We start from the raw sequence: 15,909 nt of genomic DNA on the forward strand, positions 1-15,909 counted from the left end.
CCACAGCCAGGGAAATCATCATCCTTGCATCCAGTCTGCCCAGCCCTGTCAGGATTTTATATGTTTCAATGAGATCCTCTCTTTCTTCTAAACTCCAGTGAATACAGACCTAGTCAGCCCAATCTCTCCTCATATGACAATCCTGCCACTCCAGGAATTAGTCTGGTGAACCATCACTGCACTCCCTCTATGGCAAGCCATCAGTGTTCTAAGCTGAACGTAAAGAATTTTGGGGCCCAGTGTTCCAGCATTGACAGATATCAGCATAAATGGAGTGGTTCTCCCCCATCCTCTCCTACCAATGTCTCTGCTAGCACTATCTATCGTAAACAGAAACTGTACTACCAACAATTAGCACAGTAGCGGCACTGAGAGTGCAGTGGCAGCTGGTGTCCTTTTTGAAACAGTTACACATGCTTAGCCAAGGCAGTTTGTTACTATGGCAATGGACTCTTCCTGTGGAATCCCATCATCAACCTCATAAGTTGTATTGCTGTATCAGACATTTATATGTGTCCTATCACTACATAACAGGAGGCCCATATGTTAGATCTTAATTACACATATGAAAAACTATTGTGGTAGACTGCATGCGCTTTTCAAGAGAGTACATTTGTTAGAACCGCTGCCAATGAAGGTGGGTGGAGGGAGTGTTTTTGCCCCTGCTTGTTAGTCTGTAAACAATATACCTCAAATACTAATGCACAGATATCAACGGAACTTGGCACAGAGAGGGGCTATATCCCAAGGGCAAACTGATTAGTTTTTGGCAAAGATGCGGATCTGGATCCAGATCCTGGAATTTTTAAAAGGATCAGTTAACACTGGAGATAAAGCAAATTGAATTTTTTTTTGAATGTTGTGGCTTGTTTCATTTAAAAAGTTGTGGGTCGTTTCATTTAGAAAGTTGTGGGTCATTTCATTTAGTGTGTTGTGGGTTGTTTAATTTAGAATGTTGTGGGTTTTTTCACCTGCTTGTGGTAATTTGTCACAGCTGTCAAAATTTGAGTAGAGTTTTCAGAGCAGGTTGTTGGGTGTGGATTGGCCTGAAGCCTCATCAAGTGAGATGGAAGCTCTTAATAAAAAGATGTCTTTTCTCAGCTTTGTAGATACAGAGCATCAACCAGGCAGGTTGATCTCAAGGCAGTCTCAAGGAAGAGCTGCATAATTATAATAAAGTTGAGTTAACATAGCATGGCAAAGGTATGTGCTCTGCTAAGTGCCCTCTTCACTTGTTCACAATGATTTCAAATAAAGGTATTCGGTTAACACAACATTTAAGTCAGGTTTACTCCTTACACAGCAGTCGACTACAGATGGTCATAGCTAATTTATATTTACAAGTCATACAACATGCTCTTTTTGCTGCTGATTTCATTGTGGCTGCTCCTGGCACAGATTGAAAAAAGCTGCTGTTTTAATGAACAACTAATCCCATTGTGCCATGCATTACTCATGTCCATTAAACAGGGCTCAGGTACTAGGATGCCCCAGCACATCGCTGTAGATGCATGCTTGTATCTTGGGTTTCCTTTCCCGCCATTTGTTGCCTGCTACTCCTACATTTTCTCCTATAATCTTGGTAGAGGCTTCTAATGCACTCAGGTGCATTTCAGATTTGGCTTTCAGGATTCTTATCAAATTATTGTGACACTCCCTTTTAGTGGCCCCCTAACCAATTTTTCACTCGCACCACTAGTTTTCTCCCTGCGCACAAATAACTCTGCACCTGGAGCTGTGCATAATTATGACAAAGAGCTGACCCTGGAAACTAGATGCAAATAGCACCCTCCCATTTGTAAATGTCAGTCTAAATCCTCCTGTTTCTAGTTATTTGGGTATAAACTGCACCCATGTCAAAAACACCTAATTGCCTCTGTAAACTCTAACAAATAAGATGAAATTCAGCAAACAGAAAACATGTGGCATTGAACTGACAACTGACAGTCTTTTCACACAAAGTGGAATATTTGACACAGCTGACTTGAAGAGAATTGATAAGCTCTAGATTACAGCTGGTGATTAATTCATACTTCAGATCCAGAACCTCCTGGGGGATTTTAAAAAATGCGAGTCCTAAAAAAAGCTTCTGTATCAAATTTTGATTTATAGCAATGCATTTTAAAATATAAATGCTTCAACTTCATTTGAAAATTCATTCTTTATCTTTTCACAACTCTTCCTAGTTTCAGTGCACAAGCATGAGGTAACTGCAAATTGTATAGTGCGGCTCTGCCCTACTCCCTTAGTCTGTAGCTCAAGTTGACGCCTCTACTCCAGGTCCAAGCCTTAATGGTTATTTTTTATGTTTGAGCTTTCGACACCGAGTGGCAGTAAGCTGGTTTGACTGGTTTGATACTTCATGCATAAACTAAATAGAAATTTATCTTTACTAGACTTGAGAAACTCAAATCTAAGCTCTGCATTCACATTTCTTATTGTATTACGTTTTACATTGCAGCCTTGCAGATATAATTTACTACAATTTCTGTCTCTTCACTTAGACAGATATGAGTTGATATCCAAGTCTGAACTGGGTGAATTAAAACCAAATGTAGCATGTAAAAACGGGTCCAATTTTGATGAATTTGCATTGAGATATTACCTTAGTGCTTATTTCTACACTTTTTAACTCAGAACAACAAGGATATCTCATACAAAGGAGAAGAACATTGATTAAAATAGGAATTTGAAAATCACTTATTTGAATCGCTTTTCTTACCTTAGTTAATAGTATATGCTGTACATTCTTGAAATTTGAAAAATCTGACAGAGAGGATGATTGTTCCAGGGAGGACAATGCTCCTGTGGTATCTAAAATCTAAACACATTACAGGTTATTGCAGTAACACTATATGGAAAAATAAATTCTCAATGTTCCTTGGAAAACCAAATAAGCAGAATTTCACTTTTTTAAACTGTGATGACGATGGAGTTGTGTTTTTTTTTATTCTTTGTACTCATCAATTTGAAGAATGTGTGTGTTGAGGAATAGAACACCTTCCATTTCAGTCACCCAGTGTCAGCATCAATCACTCAAAGAGCAAAGTCTGCTTCATTAATTGCCCTGTTCCAATCTTAGAAAGGACTACACTATTGCAGCATCATTCCCTGGGTCAGATTGCTAATTAGTCCCAACCTAACTAACAGGAACAAAGTGTCATTTTCAGGTTGCCAAATTGCAATTAGTGGGGTGCTACAGGGATCAATGCTGGGGCCTCAACTATTTAGAATCTATATTAATGACTTGGATGAAGGGACAGAGCGTATAGTAGCAAAATCTGCTGGTGACACAAAGATAAGTGGGAAACCAAATTGTGAGGAGGGCAAAAGGAATCTGCAATCTACAGTAAAGATGAGTTAAAGATATGTCAGTACCAGTTTTAGTTACAGTACAATGCTTAGCCAAAGCACCCCAGGGGTAAATACTAATATTCCAGAATTTACCGTGTGATTTACATGTACAAGCCTGACTCCTTAGATGAACAGACAATTTGTTGAACATGAATGAGCCTTGAAATACTAATATAGAATGACTAAGTGCCGGTTTAACTTGGTGGGGAAGAAAGAAAAGTGTGGAGACTTAACCAAGAAAGGACAGGGAAAAAGTAACCATAGTCCAACAGGTGTACTTCAGCAAGCTTTAGAAAGACTTGCATTTATATACCACTTTTCATAGCCACCAGATACCTCAAAGCACTTTAGCCAATGCAGTACTTTTGAAGTGTAGTCACTGTTGTAATGCAGGAAACGTGGCAGCCAATTCATACACAGCAAACTCCCACAAACACCAATGTGATAATCTCTGTAGAGATGGATAACTTGCAAAAAGAAATTCAGACTTCCAGTTAATAGCTGGAAGGGTGACACGACAAGATTTCATGACTTGACTAAATACTATCTTTGTAGGTGACTTACGTTAAACCACAAAACAGAACATTACCCTTTTCCTTTTAGCACAACTGCAAACACACTTCACAGATATACTTTACACTGTCACAGAATCACAAAATCACTGAATTTTAACGGCACAGAAGGAGGCCATTCAGCCCATCGTGTCTTCACCGGCTCTCCAAATGAGCATTATGACCTAGTGCCATAGCCTTGCCTTTTCCCTGTACCCCTGCACATTGTTTTTATTCACTTAATCATCTAATATCCTCTTGAATGCCTCGATTGAACCTGCCTCCATCACGCTTCCAGGCAACTCCAGCAAGTTAATTCCCCTTGAGAAATCCATGCTGGCTTTTCATTATCAACCCATATTTTTCCATGTGACTACTAATTCAGTCCCGAATAATTGTTTCTAGAATTTTGCCCACCACTGAAGTTAAACGGACTGGTCTGTAATTGCTGAGCTTATCCTTAAAACCTTTTTTGATCAAGGGCAATTCTCCAGTCCTCTGGCACCTCTCGAGTCTAGGGAAGACTGAAAGATTATGGCCAGTGCCCCTGCAATTTCTACTGTCACTTCCTCTAATATCCTTGGCTGCATCTCGTCTGGTCTCGGTGCTTTGGCAACTTTAAGTACCAGCAGTCTATTCAACACTTCTTCCTGATTAATTTTGAACCCTTCTAGTCATAGAGTTTCCTCACCTGGGTAGCTTCTACCTTCTTAGTAAAGACGGATGCAAAGAGTTCATTTAATACCTCAGCTATGGCCCCTTCATCGAGGTGTAAATTCTCTTTAAGGTCCCTAATTGGTCCTACTCCTCCTTTTACCACCCATTTACTATTTATATGCCTCTAGGAGACTTTGGGATTCCCCTTTATGCTGGCTGCCAGTCTTTTCTCATAATCCCTCTTCACTTGTCTAATATGCTTTTTCACCTCCCCTCTGAACCTTCTGTATTCCTCTTGGTTCTCAATTGTATTTTCTACCTGACACCTGTCATAAGCATACTTTTTCTTCTTTATGTTAATTTCTATCTCCTTTCTCATTCAGAGAGCTCTGGATTTGATTGCCCTACCTTTCCCTTTCGATGGAACATACCTTGACTGTGCCCAAACCAATTCTTTTTTGAAGGTAGCCCAATGTTCAGCTACAGTTTTTCCTACCAATCTTTCATTCCAATCTATATGGCCCAGCTCTGTTCTTGCCCCATCGAAGTCGGCTCTCGTCCAGTTAATTATTCCTACTCTGGATTGCCTATCGTCCTTTTCTATCATCATCCTAAAATGTATAATAAAATTATCACTGTCTCCTACATGCTCCCCCACTGACACTTGATCTATTTGGCCCACCTCATTTCCAAGAACCAGGTCCAACAGTTTTCTTGTTGGATTGGACACATACTGCTGTAGGAATTTTTCCTGAACACAATCTAGGAACATTTCCCCTCTCCGCCCTTTAAACTACCACTGTCCCAGTCTACATTCAGGTAATTAAAGTCACCCATTATAACTACTCTATAGTGCCTATATCTCTCTGCAATTTCCCTGCAGATTTGTTCTTCTACGTCCTTCTCACTAGTTGGCGGTCTATAGACTACACCAAGTCATGTAATTGCACTCTCTTTGTTCCTTAGCTCTAGCAAAATTGATTCTGTCCTTGAACCCTCTGGGACATCCTCTTTCTCCAGCACTGTAATGCTCTCCTTAACCAATGCTGCCACCCCTCCTCCTTTCCTATCTTTTCTGAATGCCTTGTACCCAGGAATATTTAACACACAGTTCTGGCCTTCCTTGAGCCAGGTCTCTGTTATCGCCATATTTCCATGTGGCAATCTGTGCCTGTTACTCCCCAAACTATTTAATATACTCCGTGCATTCACATACATATATAGTTACCCTGTTTTAGATTTTGTTATTTTCTCCCTCATCCTGACTTCATCAACTTACTATTTCTCTATACTAGTGCTATCTGTCCCTCCCAGTATTTTGTGAACCCTAGTGTTCCTCTCTAATATTTTATCTTGGTTCCCACACCCTTGCCGAGTTAGGTTAAAACCCTCCTAACAGCACTAGCAAAATGCCCTGCAAGGAACTTAGTCCCAGCTCTGTTCAGGTGCAACCTGTCTGGCATGTACAGGTTCCATCTCCCCAGAGCCAGACCCAGTGTCCCAGGAATCTAAAGCCCTTCCTCCTGCACCATCTTTCCAGCCATGCATTCATATGCTTTATCCTGCTATTTCTGTGCTCACTGGCACGTAGCACTGAGAGTAATTCAGAGATTACTACATTTGAGGTCCTGCTTGCTAATTTTCTACTTAACTCCCTAAATTCTGATCACATCCCCCTTCCTACCTAAGTCATTGTTACCAATGTGGACCACGACCTCTGGCTGTTCACCCTCCCCCAAAGAATGTCCTGCAGCTGCTCTGTGACATCCTTGACCCTGGCACCAGGGAGGCAAAATCCCATCCTGGAGCCATGTCCACAGAACTGCCTGTCTGTTCACCTAACCGATGAATCCCCTATCACTATTGCTCTTCCCTTCTTCTTCCTCCCCTCCTGTACAGCCAAGCCGCTCATGGTGCCACAAACTTGGATTTGATTGCACTCCTCTGAAGAACCAGTGCCCTCACCAGCTTTCAAAACAGAAAACTGGTTCGCGAGCAGGACCCCAGGGGACTCCTGCAGTACCTGCCTACTTCTCTTGGACTGCCTGGTGGTCACCCATTCCCTCTCTGTCTCCAGGCCCTTAAGCTGCAGTGTGACCACCTCTCTGAACGTGCTATCCATGTAGCTCTCAGCCTCGCGAATGCACCACTGTAACTTCAGCCACCGCTCGAGCTCTGAAACCTGGAGCTCATGGTTCTGCAGCTGGCAGCACTTCCTACACATGTGGTCGTCTAGGACACCGGTAGCGACCATGACTTCACAGATATTACAGCACACGCATTCTACTCAACTGAGCTGCACTGCCATGTCTTAACTTTATTCTACTTTGGATTATTTATATTACTTTATTATATTGGCCCTAAATTTGCCTTATTTCTCACGTTTTTCAGTTAAATCCAAGTATAGCTACTTGTTTAAAAATATTACACTTTTCTAATTTACTCACCAGCCCTTACCAAGGCCGTCACTTTTTTTTGAGGAAAGGTAGAAAAGGAAAGGAGCACCTCCTCCTTCCTCACCGAACTCCCTCAGTCAACACTGCTCTCAAACTCTCGCCACTTCTCACGCTGTTTTTATAGCTCCTCTGCTCTCCTCTAGGTGCTGCTGACTTCCTGGCTTGGGGTCCTCCTCTCTCACTCTCCTCTAGGTGCGGCTGACTGCCTGGCTCAGGGTTCTCCTCTCACACTCTCCTCTAGGTGCGGCTGACTGCCTGGCTCAGGGTTCTCCTCTCTCACTCTCCTCTAGGTGCGGCTGACTGCCTGGCTCAGGGTCCTCCTCTCACACTCTCCTCTAGATGCTGCTGACTGACTGGCTCGGGGTCCTCCTCTCACACTGTCCTCTAGATGCTGCTGACTGCCTGACCCAGGGTCCTCCCCTCGCACTCTCCTCTCTGTCCTTTAAGTAGACATTCAATTTTCCTGGAACCAGTCTAAGGTGATTCTTAGCTCCCAAGGGTTTACTTCTATTTTTTTCCTTTCTCAGCCTGGGAACTTCTAATCTCAGAATTCTCTTTCACAGTAAGGTTTCCCTCCCTAGGAGATTCTTCCTCTACCACAAGCTAGGCTAATCCTCCAGCCCCTTATTAACTCCTAATGATTTCAGTCTTTCCATTCTGAGAGTGAGCTCTCAACTGCATTTCTGCGTGGTGAACCACAGCACCTTGTTGCCTATAGCTGCTCTCCCTCTCCTGAACCTTGGTTGACTAACTTGGAGAGTTTTCAGAGATATCTTAGACCCATCCCCTCTCAAAGCCCACCTCTATGGCAACATGAATCACATGCACCTTGTATCCAGGTAGAAATGCTATCCTTGAGACCTCAACTCTCTTTTATCTTGGAAGTAAATGGACAGTTTAATGCATAACTGTTTACAACCCAACATTCTCAACACTTTTCTGGGACTATCTACTATAAGCACACAGGCTGGTGCCAATGCTTCCAATTGTAAACAACTTGCAATTTCTTCGCAGTAAAACAATCTGGACCTGCTTTAATCTCTAACAATCAAACCACACAGGTTTGCTGTCAGGCAGACTTCAGAACAGGTCACATGACCTCCTTCATTTTACATTAAATTAAAGACAGTCCACAAACATAACAATCGTATAAACCTCATTATTGTAACACCAGATAATCTACTTTCATGATGTTGGTTGAAGGCAAACATTGGCCAGGACACCTTGGATAACTCCTCTCTGCTCTTCTTCAAAATAGTGCCATGGGCTCTTATGCATCCACCTCAACAGGCAGACGCGGTCTGAGTTTAACATCTCATCCGAAAGACAGCACCTCCAACAGTGCAGTACTCCCTTGCTGATTTTTGTGCTCAAGCTCTGAAGTGGGATTAGTACACGGGACTTTATAATTCAGTGGTGAAACTGCTACCAACTGAGCCACTGCTGACAAACAAAACATTAAAGGATTTTGTGGAGGGGTTGAGGGAGATGATGGGGAGGTAGGTTGATAGAGAGCCTCTTCATCTTATTTAGTCAGTTTGTGCTGCACTAGCAATACTCAAGCCAGAATCACACATTCCCACTACATTGAAAATAAAGAGGCAGATCAGGAGCCATAAAATCATTCCGGAAAAATGAAAGCATGAGAATTTGCTTAATAAAAGCAAAACTGTATTTTGTTTTCAAGTGACTTCTGACAACTATTTTGACCTTTGTTTTGACGTCGAGGTGGCGGCTTAGTGGGAATGTCAATGAACTAATAATCCAGAGGTCCCGGCTAATGTTCTGGGGACACGGGTTCAAATCCCACCATGGCAGCTGATAGAATTTAATTTCAATTAATAAATCTGGAATAAAAAGATAGTTCTGATTGTTGTAAAAACCCATCTGGTTCACTAATGTCCTCTAGGAAAGGAAATCTGCTGTCCTTGCATGTTCTGACCTACATGTGACTCCAGACCCACAGTAATATGGTTGACTCTTAAGTGCCCTCTGAAATGGCCTAGCAAGCCACTCAGTTGTATCAAACCATTACGAAATCTATAAAAAGCAATGACATTGGACAGCATAGGCCTAGGCACTGGAAATGACAGCAGCAAATCCAGCCCTGTTGGCCCTACAAAGTCCTCCTTATGAACATCTGGGCACTTGTGCTAAAACAAAACTGCACCATACGTTAACCAAGCAACATCCTGACATAGTTATACTCACTGAATCCTACCCTACAGACAACGTCCCAGACACCACCATCCATGGGTATATCCTGCCCCACTGACAGGAGAGACCCACCAGATGTGGTGGCACAGTAGCATACAGTCGAGAGGGAGGTGCCCTGGGAGTCCTCAACATTGACTCTGGACTCTATGAAGTCTCAAGGCGTCAGGTCAAGGAAGCCTTCTGATGATCACCACCCACCGCATCCTTCCACACCCCCATGTCATACGGACTCGAAACATTAACTCTGTTCCTCTCTCCACAGATGCTGCCAGACTTGCTGAGTTTTTCCAGCATTTTCTGTTTTTATTTCAGTGTTTTATGAGGTTTAGTATAATTGCTTCGCTTTTGCACTCCATTCTTCTGTTGATAAAACTTGCGTTGTGGTTGGCTCTAGTTGCTGTGCTTTTAATTCAGGCACAATACTGAAAGAATTGAAAAAGATACCTTGCACTATTCCACTCTTTATCATTATGCATGTAGCACAGCTTGTTGCTCTTGTTTCGAGGTAATGAGGACACTTGAGAAGGGAACCATAATTTCACAGATAGTGTGCCAATGTCTTTTCAAAAGGATAGACCCGAATTACCTAAGTCCACTTTCAAATATATACATACTTTGAGTCAACATGGTTCACTCAGGCATTCTACAAAGTAGATATAGCAGGACTGGCAGTTGAAGGTTTGCGTATTGAAACCGCTCACCTTCCATGAACCTACCCAGGCTGAAGATTGCAGCAATTATGGTGCATACACACCTAGAAAACCTGAACAGAATTATTCAGAGTCCACTTCGGAAAGTGAAAGTGCTGAGACCAGCACCAAAAAAAGCCCTGATGGCAGCCTGGTGAACAGTCTCAAGGACAACAGTGAAAAATACTGAATGCATAGGGTAAGAGGTGATAGATTAGGAGTTTCTTCTCGGGTTCCAATTCTTAACAGTCTGTACCAAGAAGCCTGGGGGGCTGTCAGCAATCGGTGATGTTGTTCTTGACAAGATTAAGCAACAGAAAGAATCTCTCTAACCCCATGATATTCTATCATCACCACTGACCAAGATAGGTACAGATTTGTTTACAGTGGACAGAGAAGACTATCTGCTCGTGACTGACTGCTGCTCAAAATCCGGTATTACACATTGGGCAGAATTTTCTGCCTGCCGGGCGGGCCCGACCAAATCTCCAGTGGGCGGGGAGACGATCCCCGCCGCCATTTTATGTGGGCAGGCCAATTAAGGCACTATGCGCTTCCTGTGCGGGTGGGGGGGGGGGGGGGAATTTCCCCAAAAGCGAAATTGCGCTCTTTCGCGCATGCGCACGGAAGACCGCACATCTCCCTGAGGCTAAGTGCTGCCTAAAGGAGATCGCTGATACTTTTAAAATCATTAAAAATAGAGAAAAAAAATCCTTAACATGTCCACCTTATGTGACAATGTCGCATGAGATGGGACATGTTCATAAATTACACTAAAACTTTATTAAACTGTTTAAATCCCTACATGAAACCTCATCCCGCCAGTGGATGAGTTTTCATGTTTTTTCTATTGCCCGCCGGGGCTCCTGGCCTGCCCACCAACCTTAAGGTTGGACGGGCAGGTCCTTTAATTGTTTCCCCCTGACGTCATCCCGCATCATTTTATGCATCGGTGAGCGGGCCCCACCCCCTGCTCGCTGACAGCAAAATTCTGCCCATTAAGTGCAGCAGTGCCCAGCACTGTTAGCGCTATCTTCAGTCTTTTTGTTGCCCCAGTAGAAATGATATCCAACAACAGCCCACTATACAATGGAAAATCATTCCAAGATGAGTGAATTGTGGCCCATGCCGAACGTATGGTCAGAACAGTCAAATACTTGATCAAAAAGTGTTTTGAAACCAGACAAGATATCCAAGTTGCGTTAGTTCATCTTCATTGCAATGCCATTGAGATCCGGATTATCATCTCCAGCTGAAATTCTGTTTGGTCGACCAGCGAGAACCAAATTACCGAGTTATCATCTCAACAAACGATTTGGGATCACAGACTGTCTGCATCAAAGGCAGGATAAAATGAAAAACATTCATGATGTGCATGCAGGTGCAGAGTTGCCACCATTATTCATTGGCCAGAAGTCCTACACCCGCAAGAACATACTTGGATCCCAGTGGTGATGTCCAAGGTACGTAAAAAACCACATTCATATACCAAATGGTGGGTACTGTGAAGGAATCAATCTCACCTTAGGGAATTCTCTGATAGCCATGTATGAGGTGCCCAACCAGCATCGCCTACGCGCAAGCATGTATGCTTTACAGATGAAGGGACAACGAAAAAGACACCGAACATCACGATAACTACGCACGGTCAACCTGAATACAATCCTCAGAGTGAAGGAACAGACAATTCAAAATCATACCCGCACGCATTGGTTATAAAGTATGGCAGAGCCAGCTGATGACCAGTACGCTTTCATGGCTACGAAGCATAGACAGCATCTCAAAAAAAAGTAATCCAGATATTCTTATGAGTTGAATATTCCATGTTAAATAGTTTTATAGTTGCCAATTGTTATGTTCCATATGGGTTGCTTGTTCGTGTACACATTATGTTAGACTACATTGATTGTTTCTATTCAAGGAAAAGGGGATGATGTGATAGTGTGCTTGCTAATATGTAAAGTATACTAATTTAAATATATGATTATGTAAATGGTTATGTCATCGCAGGAAGTGATGCAATGTTACGTGATGCAGCAGCAGTCTTAGTTAATTTGTCTGCACAGTGAGCAACACATGAAGCAGCAATAAGAAGCAGCCTCCATTTAAAATCTGTGTTCAACCTCTAAGCGTGCCTTCAACTTTTTTTGTTTTCATCCAGAAAGAGATAATACAACATGTTATATCCCATCTTAAACTCTGATTAAACTCCACATACCCACCATATTGGTTGCAGATGATCCTGATTACTACAAAATCCATTCAAAGGATCTTAATTGACTAATTTGGTTGTTAACCTCTTTCATAAACTGGCTTAAAGCTGCTGCGTTACAGGGTTAACTTTAATTTGCTGCTATTACTTCTATGCATAATCCTTGTAGTTGTCTTCCACAAAAGTGTCGGGCGTGACTGATATTAATCGCTTTCTGAAATTTTGGCATATGTAACAGAAAATTCATCCAAAGAAAAGAAAGTAGCTTGAAAGGCTGAATAGCCTATTCCTCGTCACAGGTTTTGATGACAGACCTGAGACGTTAACACATTTTCTCTCCACAGATGCACCCAGACCTGCTAAGTATTTCCAGCATTTTCGGATTTTACTTCACTTAACCTAGTTGCATGTTTATGGTTCATCCGAGATACACATTCCTGGTTTTTTAAAAAATTATTTTTAGAAGCAAACATAGCATCCTCAAAATGAATTTGCAATTGCTACTGCTGCAAAAAATACTTCCTGGGGGTGCTCTCGTAAATAAAAACATATGAACTTACGAAATAAAAGCAGGATTAGGCCCTTCAATACGATCATGACTGCCATTCTCTGCCATTCAATACGATCATGGCTGATCTTTTACCTCCACTCTCACATCTTCCTGCATGATTTCCATGGCTATTATTCCTTTTAGTATCCAAAAATCTATCAATCCCTGTCTTGCATCTACTCAACAACTGAGCATTTACAGCCCTCTGGGAGTTGATCGCTGACCTGAACTATGATCCCTCATTGGTATGCATTTGAAACCATTTTATATCAAGGAAAAAGTAGGAGTATAATAAAAATACATTTCTAGAAAAAGAGGTGTTTGTGGTATAAGATGGAGGTGAGATCGATCCAGTTACATTGGGTTGAATGCTCTTTTCCGAAAAAAAAATCTCATTCGTATTTTAGTTGAAAAAGCCTGAGGATGCCAGCTGAGAAAAAAAAATTGATTATTTATGATGTATTTACTTCAGTCATCATGAAATTTAATGTAACCAACAAACCGATGGTAATGCAGAGAGATGTTTTAGAATATTATAGCCATGTCAGCTGCGTAATTGAAAATTTTATTACTACTAAATTAAACTGCTCCCCATAAACAGAATCAACTGATTTACGGTACAATTAATGTGTTTATATAGATGCACTGCTCTGTAATTAACAAATAGTGCAAGAGCTTGACTGTTTTTATTTGCCAGGTCCCTTTCTCTATAAATCAGAGATTAGATTTTCCAGGAAAAAGAATCAAACTTCAATTCGAAGGCAAGTAACGTATCTTGGATAACTTGTCTTTCTTACATTTATGTTGGATTATTTGCATCATCTTGCAGCTACTGAATAAGTATGCTAAAAGTGCAGAGAGAATATTTTCAATATATACTCCAAGTGCTCAAAACACCCATAAAGATTTTTTTTTTGGACTGCAGTTAGACTAAATTGTCCAAATAATGCGAGTCTTAGCACGTTTGTATCGGAGAGCGGTGTCCGCATAGTGTGATTGGGGTCAGCATAACAGTTCTATTGCCAGCTCCGCACTGCTCAGGTGAAACAAAACATTGCTCATGTATGATTACATATATGTGAAGAATTCCACCTACCAGCATCCAAATACCAGTTAAATTTTGTTATTAAAACCCAATAGGACAGCTAGCTTTTTACTACCATTAAAAGATTTAAACTTCATTTTGTACCAGTTGCTGTGAGGCCAAAATGTTCTGATGTTAACTCCTTGATGTGGTTACTTGCTGCTCATCAAAATTCAATTCGTGCAACTTCATACCAGATTTATATTACAATTTTTTAATGTCAATACATAGCCACAGCCACTTTTAATCAATGTAAAATGTTTAGTATAGCTGGCCTATAGAAGAACTGGTAACATAATGCTTTTAGATTCAATGCTAGTATATGCTAAACAAGCCTTTGCGTGCATGTGTAAATGTTATGACCAGGTAAGAAGGGGTGAACTGGCTCCCCTCTATTCAACCTCCTCAGTTGGTCACAACAAAGGTTTAAGTTTCTTTTTCACAAGGATATGCCTTTTCCAAATCACAATGTATTTAATTATTTAAGCTGTGAGCAATAAGGAGCCAATCAAATAAGTTTTTCTTCAATCAACGAAAGGGCACATTTATTAACCACTAAGCCCGAGACAAATAATAAAAATGCAACGTCAAACATTCAGCCCTCATGCAGTCATTTGGGCACACACACGCATGCGCGCACACACACACACACACACACACACACACCAGAAATAAGGGGAGTTAGAATCCAATGAAAAGGGGAAAAGAATATACGGTTAAGTGTCCTTTGATTGTCCTTGAAGCGTAGATTTTAAATGTTGCGGCCGAGTTAGGTCAGCTGGTTTCTTGAATGCGGTCAGATGAAGGTGTTGCAGTTATTATGAGATCTCGGTTCGCTGGTAGGTTTCTGGTAGAGTTGGCTTCTTGAACTGGGCGACAGTCTTATTTCACAAGAGAGAGAGGGAGAGCATGAGCCGCTCTCAGCTTGTCTCTTTTGCTGAAGACTTTCTTGACAACGACTGTGTCACTTGCAATCTCTCTATAGCGGCTGGCCACCTGCCTTGAAAGAAGTCACTCATTGTGTATTTCCAAAAGGTTTTAGGCGGGTCTGTCTGTGGCAGCCATTGTTTCAATATCCAGTACTTTGCATTTTTAATGTCTCTTTCTTAGACAGTTTCGAGTTTTGGTTTTAGGAAATGTCTCTCTCTTCACACTCCCCTGAGGGTGGTTTTTTGAAATCACCTCCATCTTGAAATGTGGCCTTGCATTTTAAGCGATTTGCTCTGTCTCAATTCAAACTGCAAAGCTTTTAGTCAGATGAAAGTTGAAAAATCATGGCCAGGATTTTCCCCTCATTGGGCGGGCTTGGCGGGGGTGGGCGGGAGCGGTCGGGATGCCAACTGCTGCCCGCGATCGGGGTCGGACTGGTCGGACAATGCTGCCTGTGTGGGAGGGGGAGGAGGGCGAGAGTGCAAGTTCGCACACGTGCGCTGGTGCGCGCTGGAAAAGCTCCCTGAGGCACAGAGCTGCCTCGGGGAGATGAAGAGTTTTGAAAGTTAAAAGTAAAGATTTTTGAAATGTTAAAAAACATGTCCCCTCATGTGACTCTGTGACATGAGCAGGGACATGTTAGAAATTAGGATGAAATTTAAAAGAGTTTTTTTAATGACAGAACGAAACCTCATCCTGCCTGAGGATGAGGTTTCGCAAAAATGCAAAGGCCGCTTGGCCTTTTTGCCTGTCCACCAACCGTAAGGTTGGATGGGCAGCGGAAAATTTATTTCAATTACATTTTTAATGGCCTTAATAGGCGTTTTAATTGTTGGTGGGTGTGCTGCCAACTCCTGTGTGCGCCTGCCGACCGAAATATCAAGCGAGTGTGCAATGATGTCGGGATGCTTGCCCGATGTCATCGTGCGTCATTCCAAGTTCAAGTGGGTCGGGCGCACGCTCACCCGCTCAGCGAAAAATCTTGCCCCATATTTCCAAAAATAAAGGGGGAAAGCATCTTAATAGTTTGCGATGTTGACATTGAACTGAATTTTTTGGGAAGGTAAGAAGTCTCGCCTCAGGGACCAGAGCTGCTGGCCCAAACTGAGGGCTGGCAGTGGCAATGAAGGTGGCCACTGTTGAAGTTGCAGAATGAAGGAGAGGGCTCTCAAAGGCAGGTCAGTTTGTTTGTTAACAATGCCAGGGCCA

The 15,909-nt window shown here is 42.1% G+C and overlaps 1 protein-coding gene across 5 annotated transcripts in view; it reads right to left on the reverse strand.

The window, feature by feature from the left end:
• Window positions 1-15,909, reverse strand: part of patj (PATJ crumbs cell polarity complex component) — a 392,616-nt gene that overhangs the window by 104,162 nt on the left and 272,545 nt on the right. For all 5 annotated transcript variants that reach the window (XM_078561172.1, XM_078561175.1, XM_078561174.1 and 2 more), the window contains one exon: window positions 2,723-2,821. In XM_078561172.1, the coding sequence (XP_078417298.1) occupies window positions 2,723-2,821 (99 nt within the window). The remainder of the gene's footprint in view (window positions 1-2,722; window positions 2,822-15,909) is intronic.

The sequence above is a fragment of the Cetorhinus maximus genome, chromosome 17 (assembly GCF_964194155.1).
Source record: "Cetorhinus maximus chromosome 17, sCetMax3.hap1.1, whole genome shotgun sequence".
In the NCBI taxonomy this organism is placed as follows: domain Eukaryota; kingdom Metazoa; phylum Chordata; class Chondrichthyes; order Lamniformes; family Cetorhinidae; genus Cetorhinus; species Cetorhinus maximus.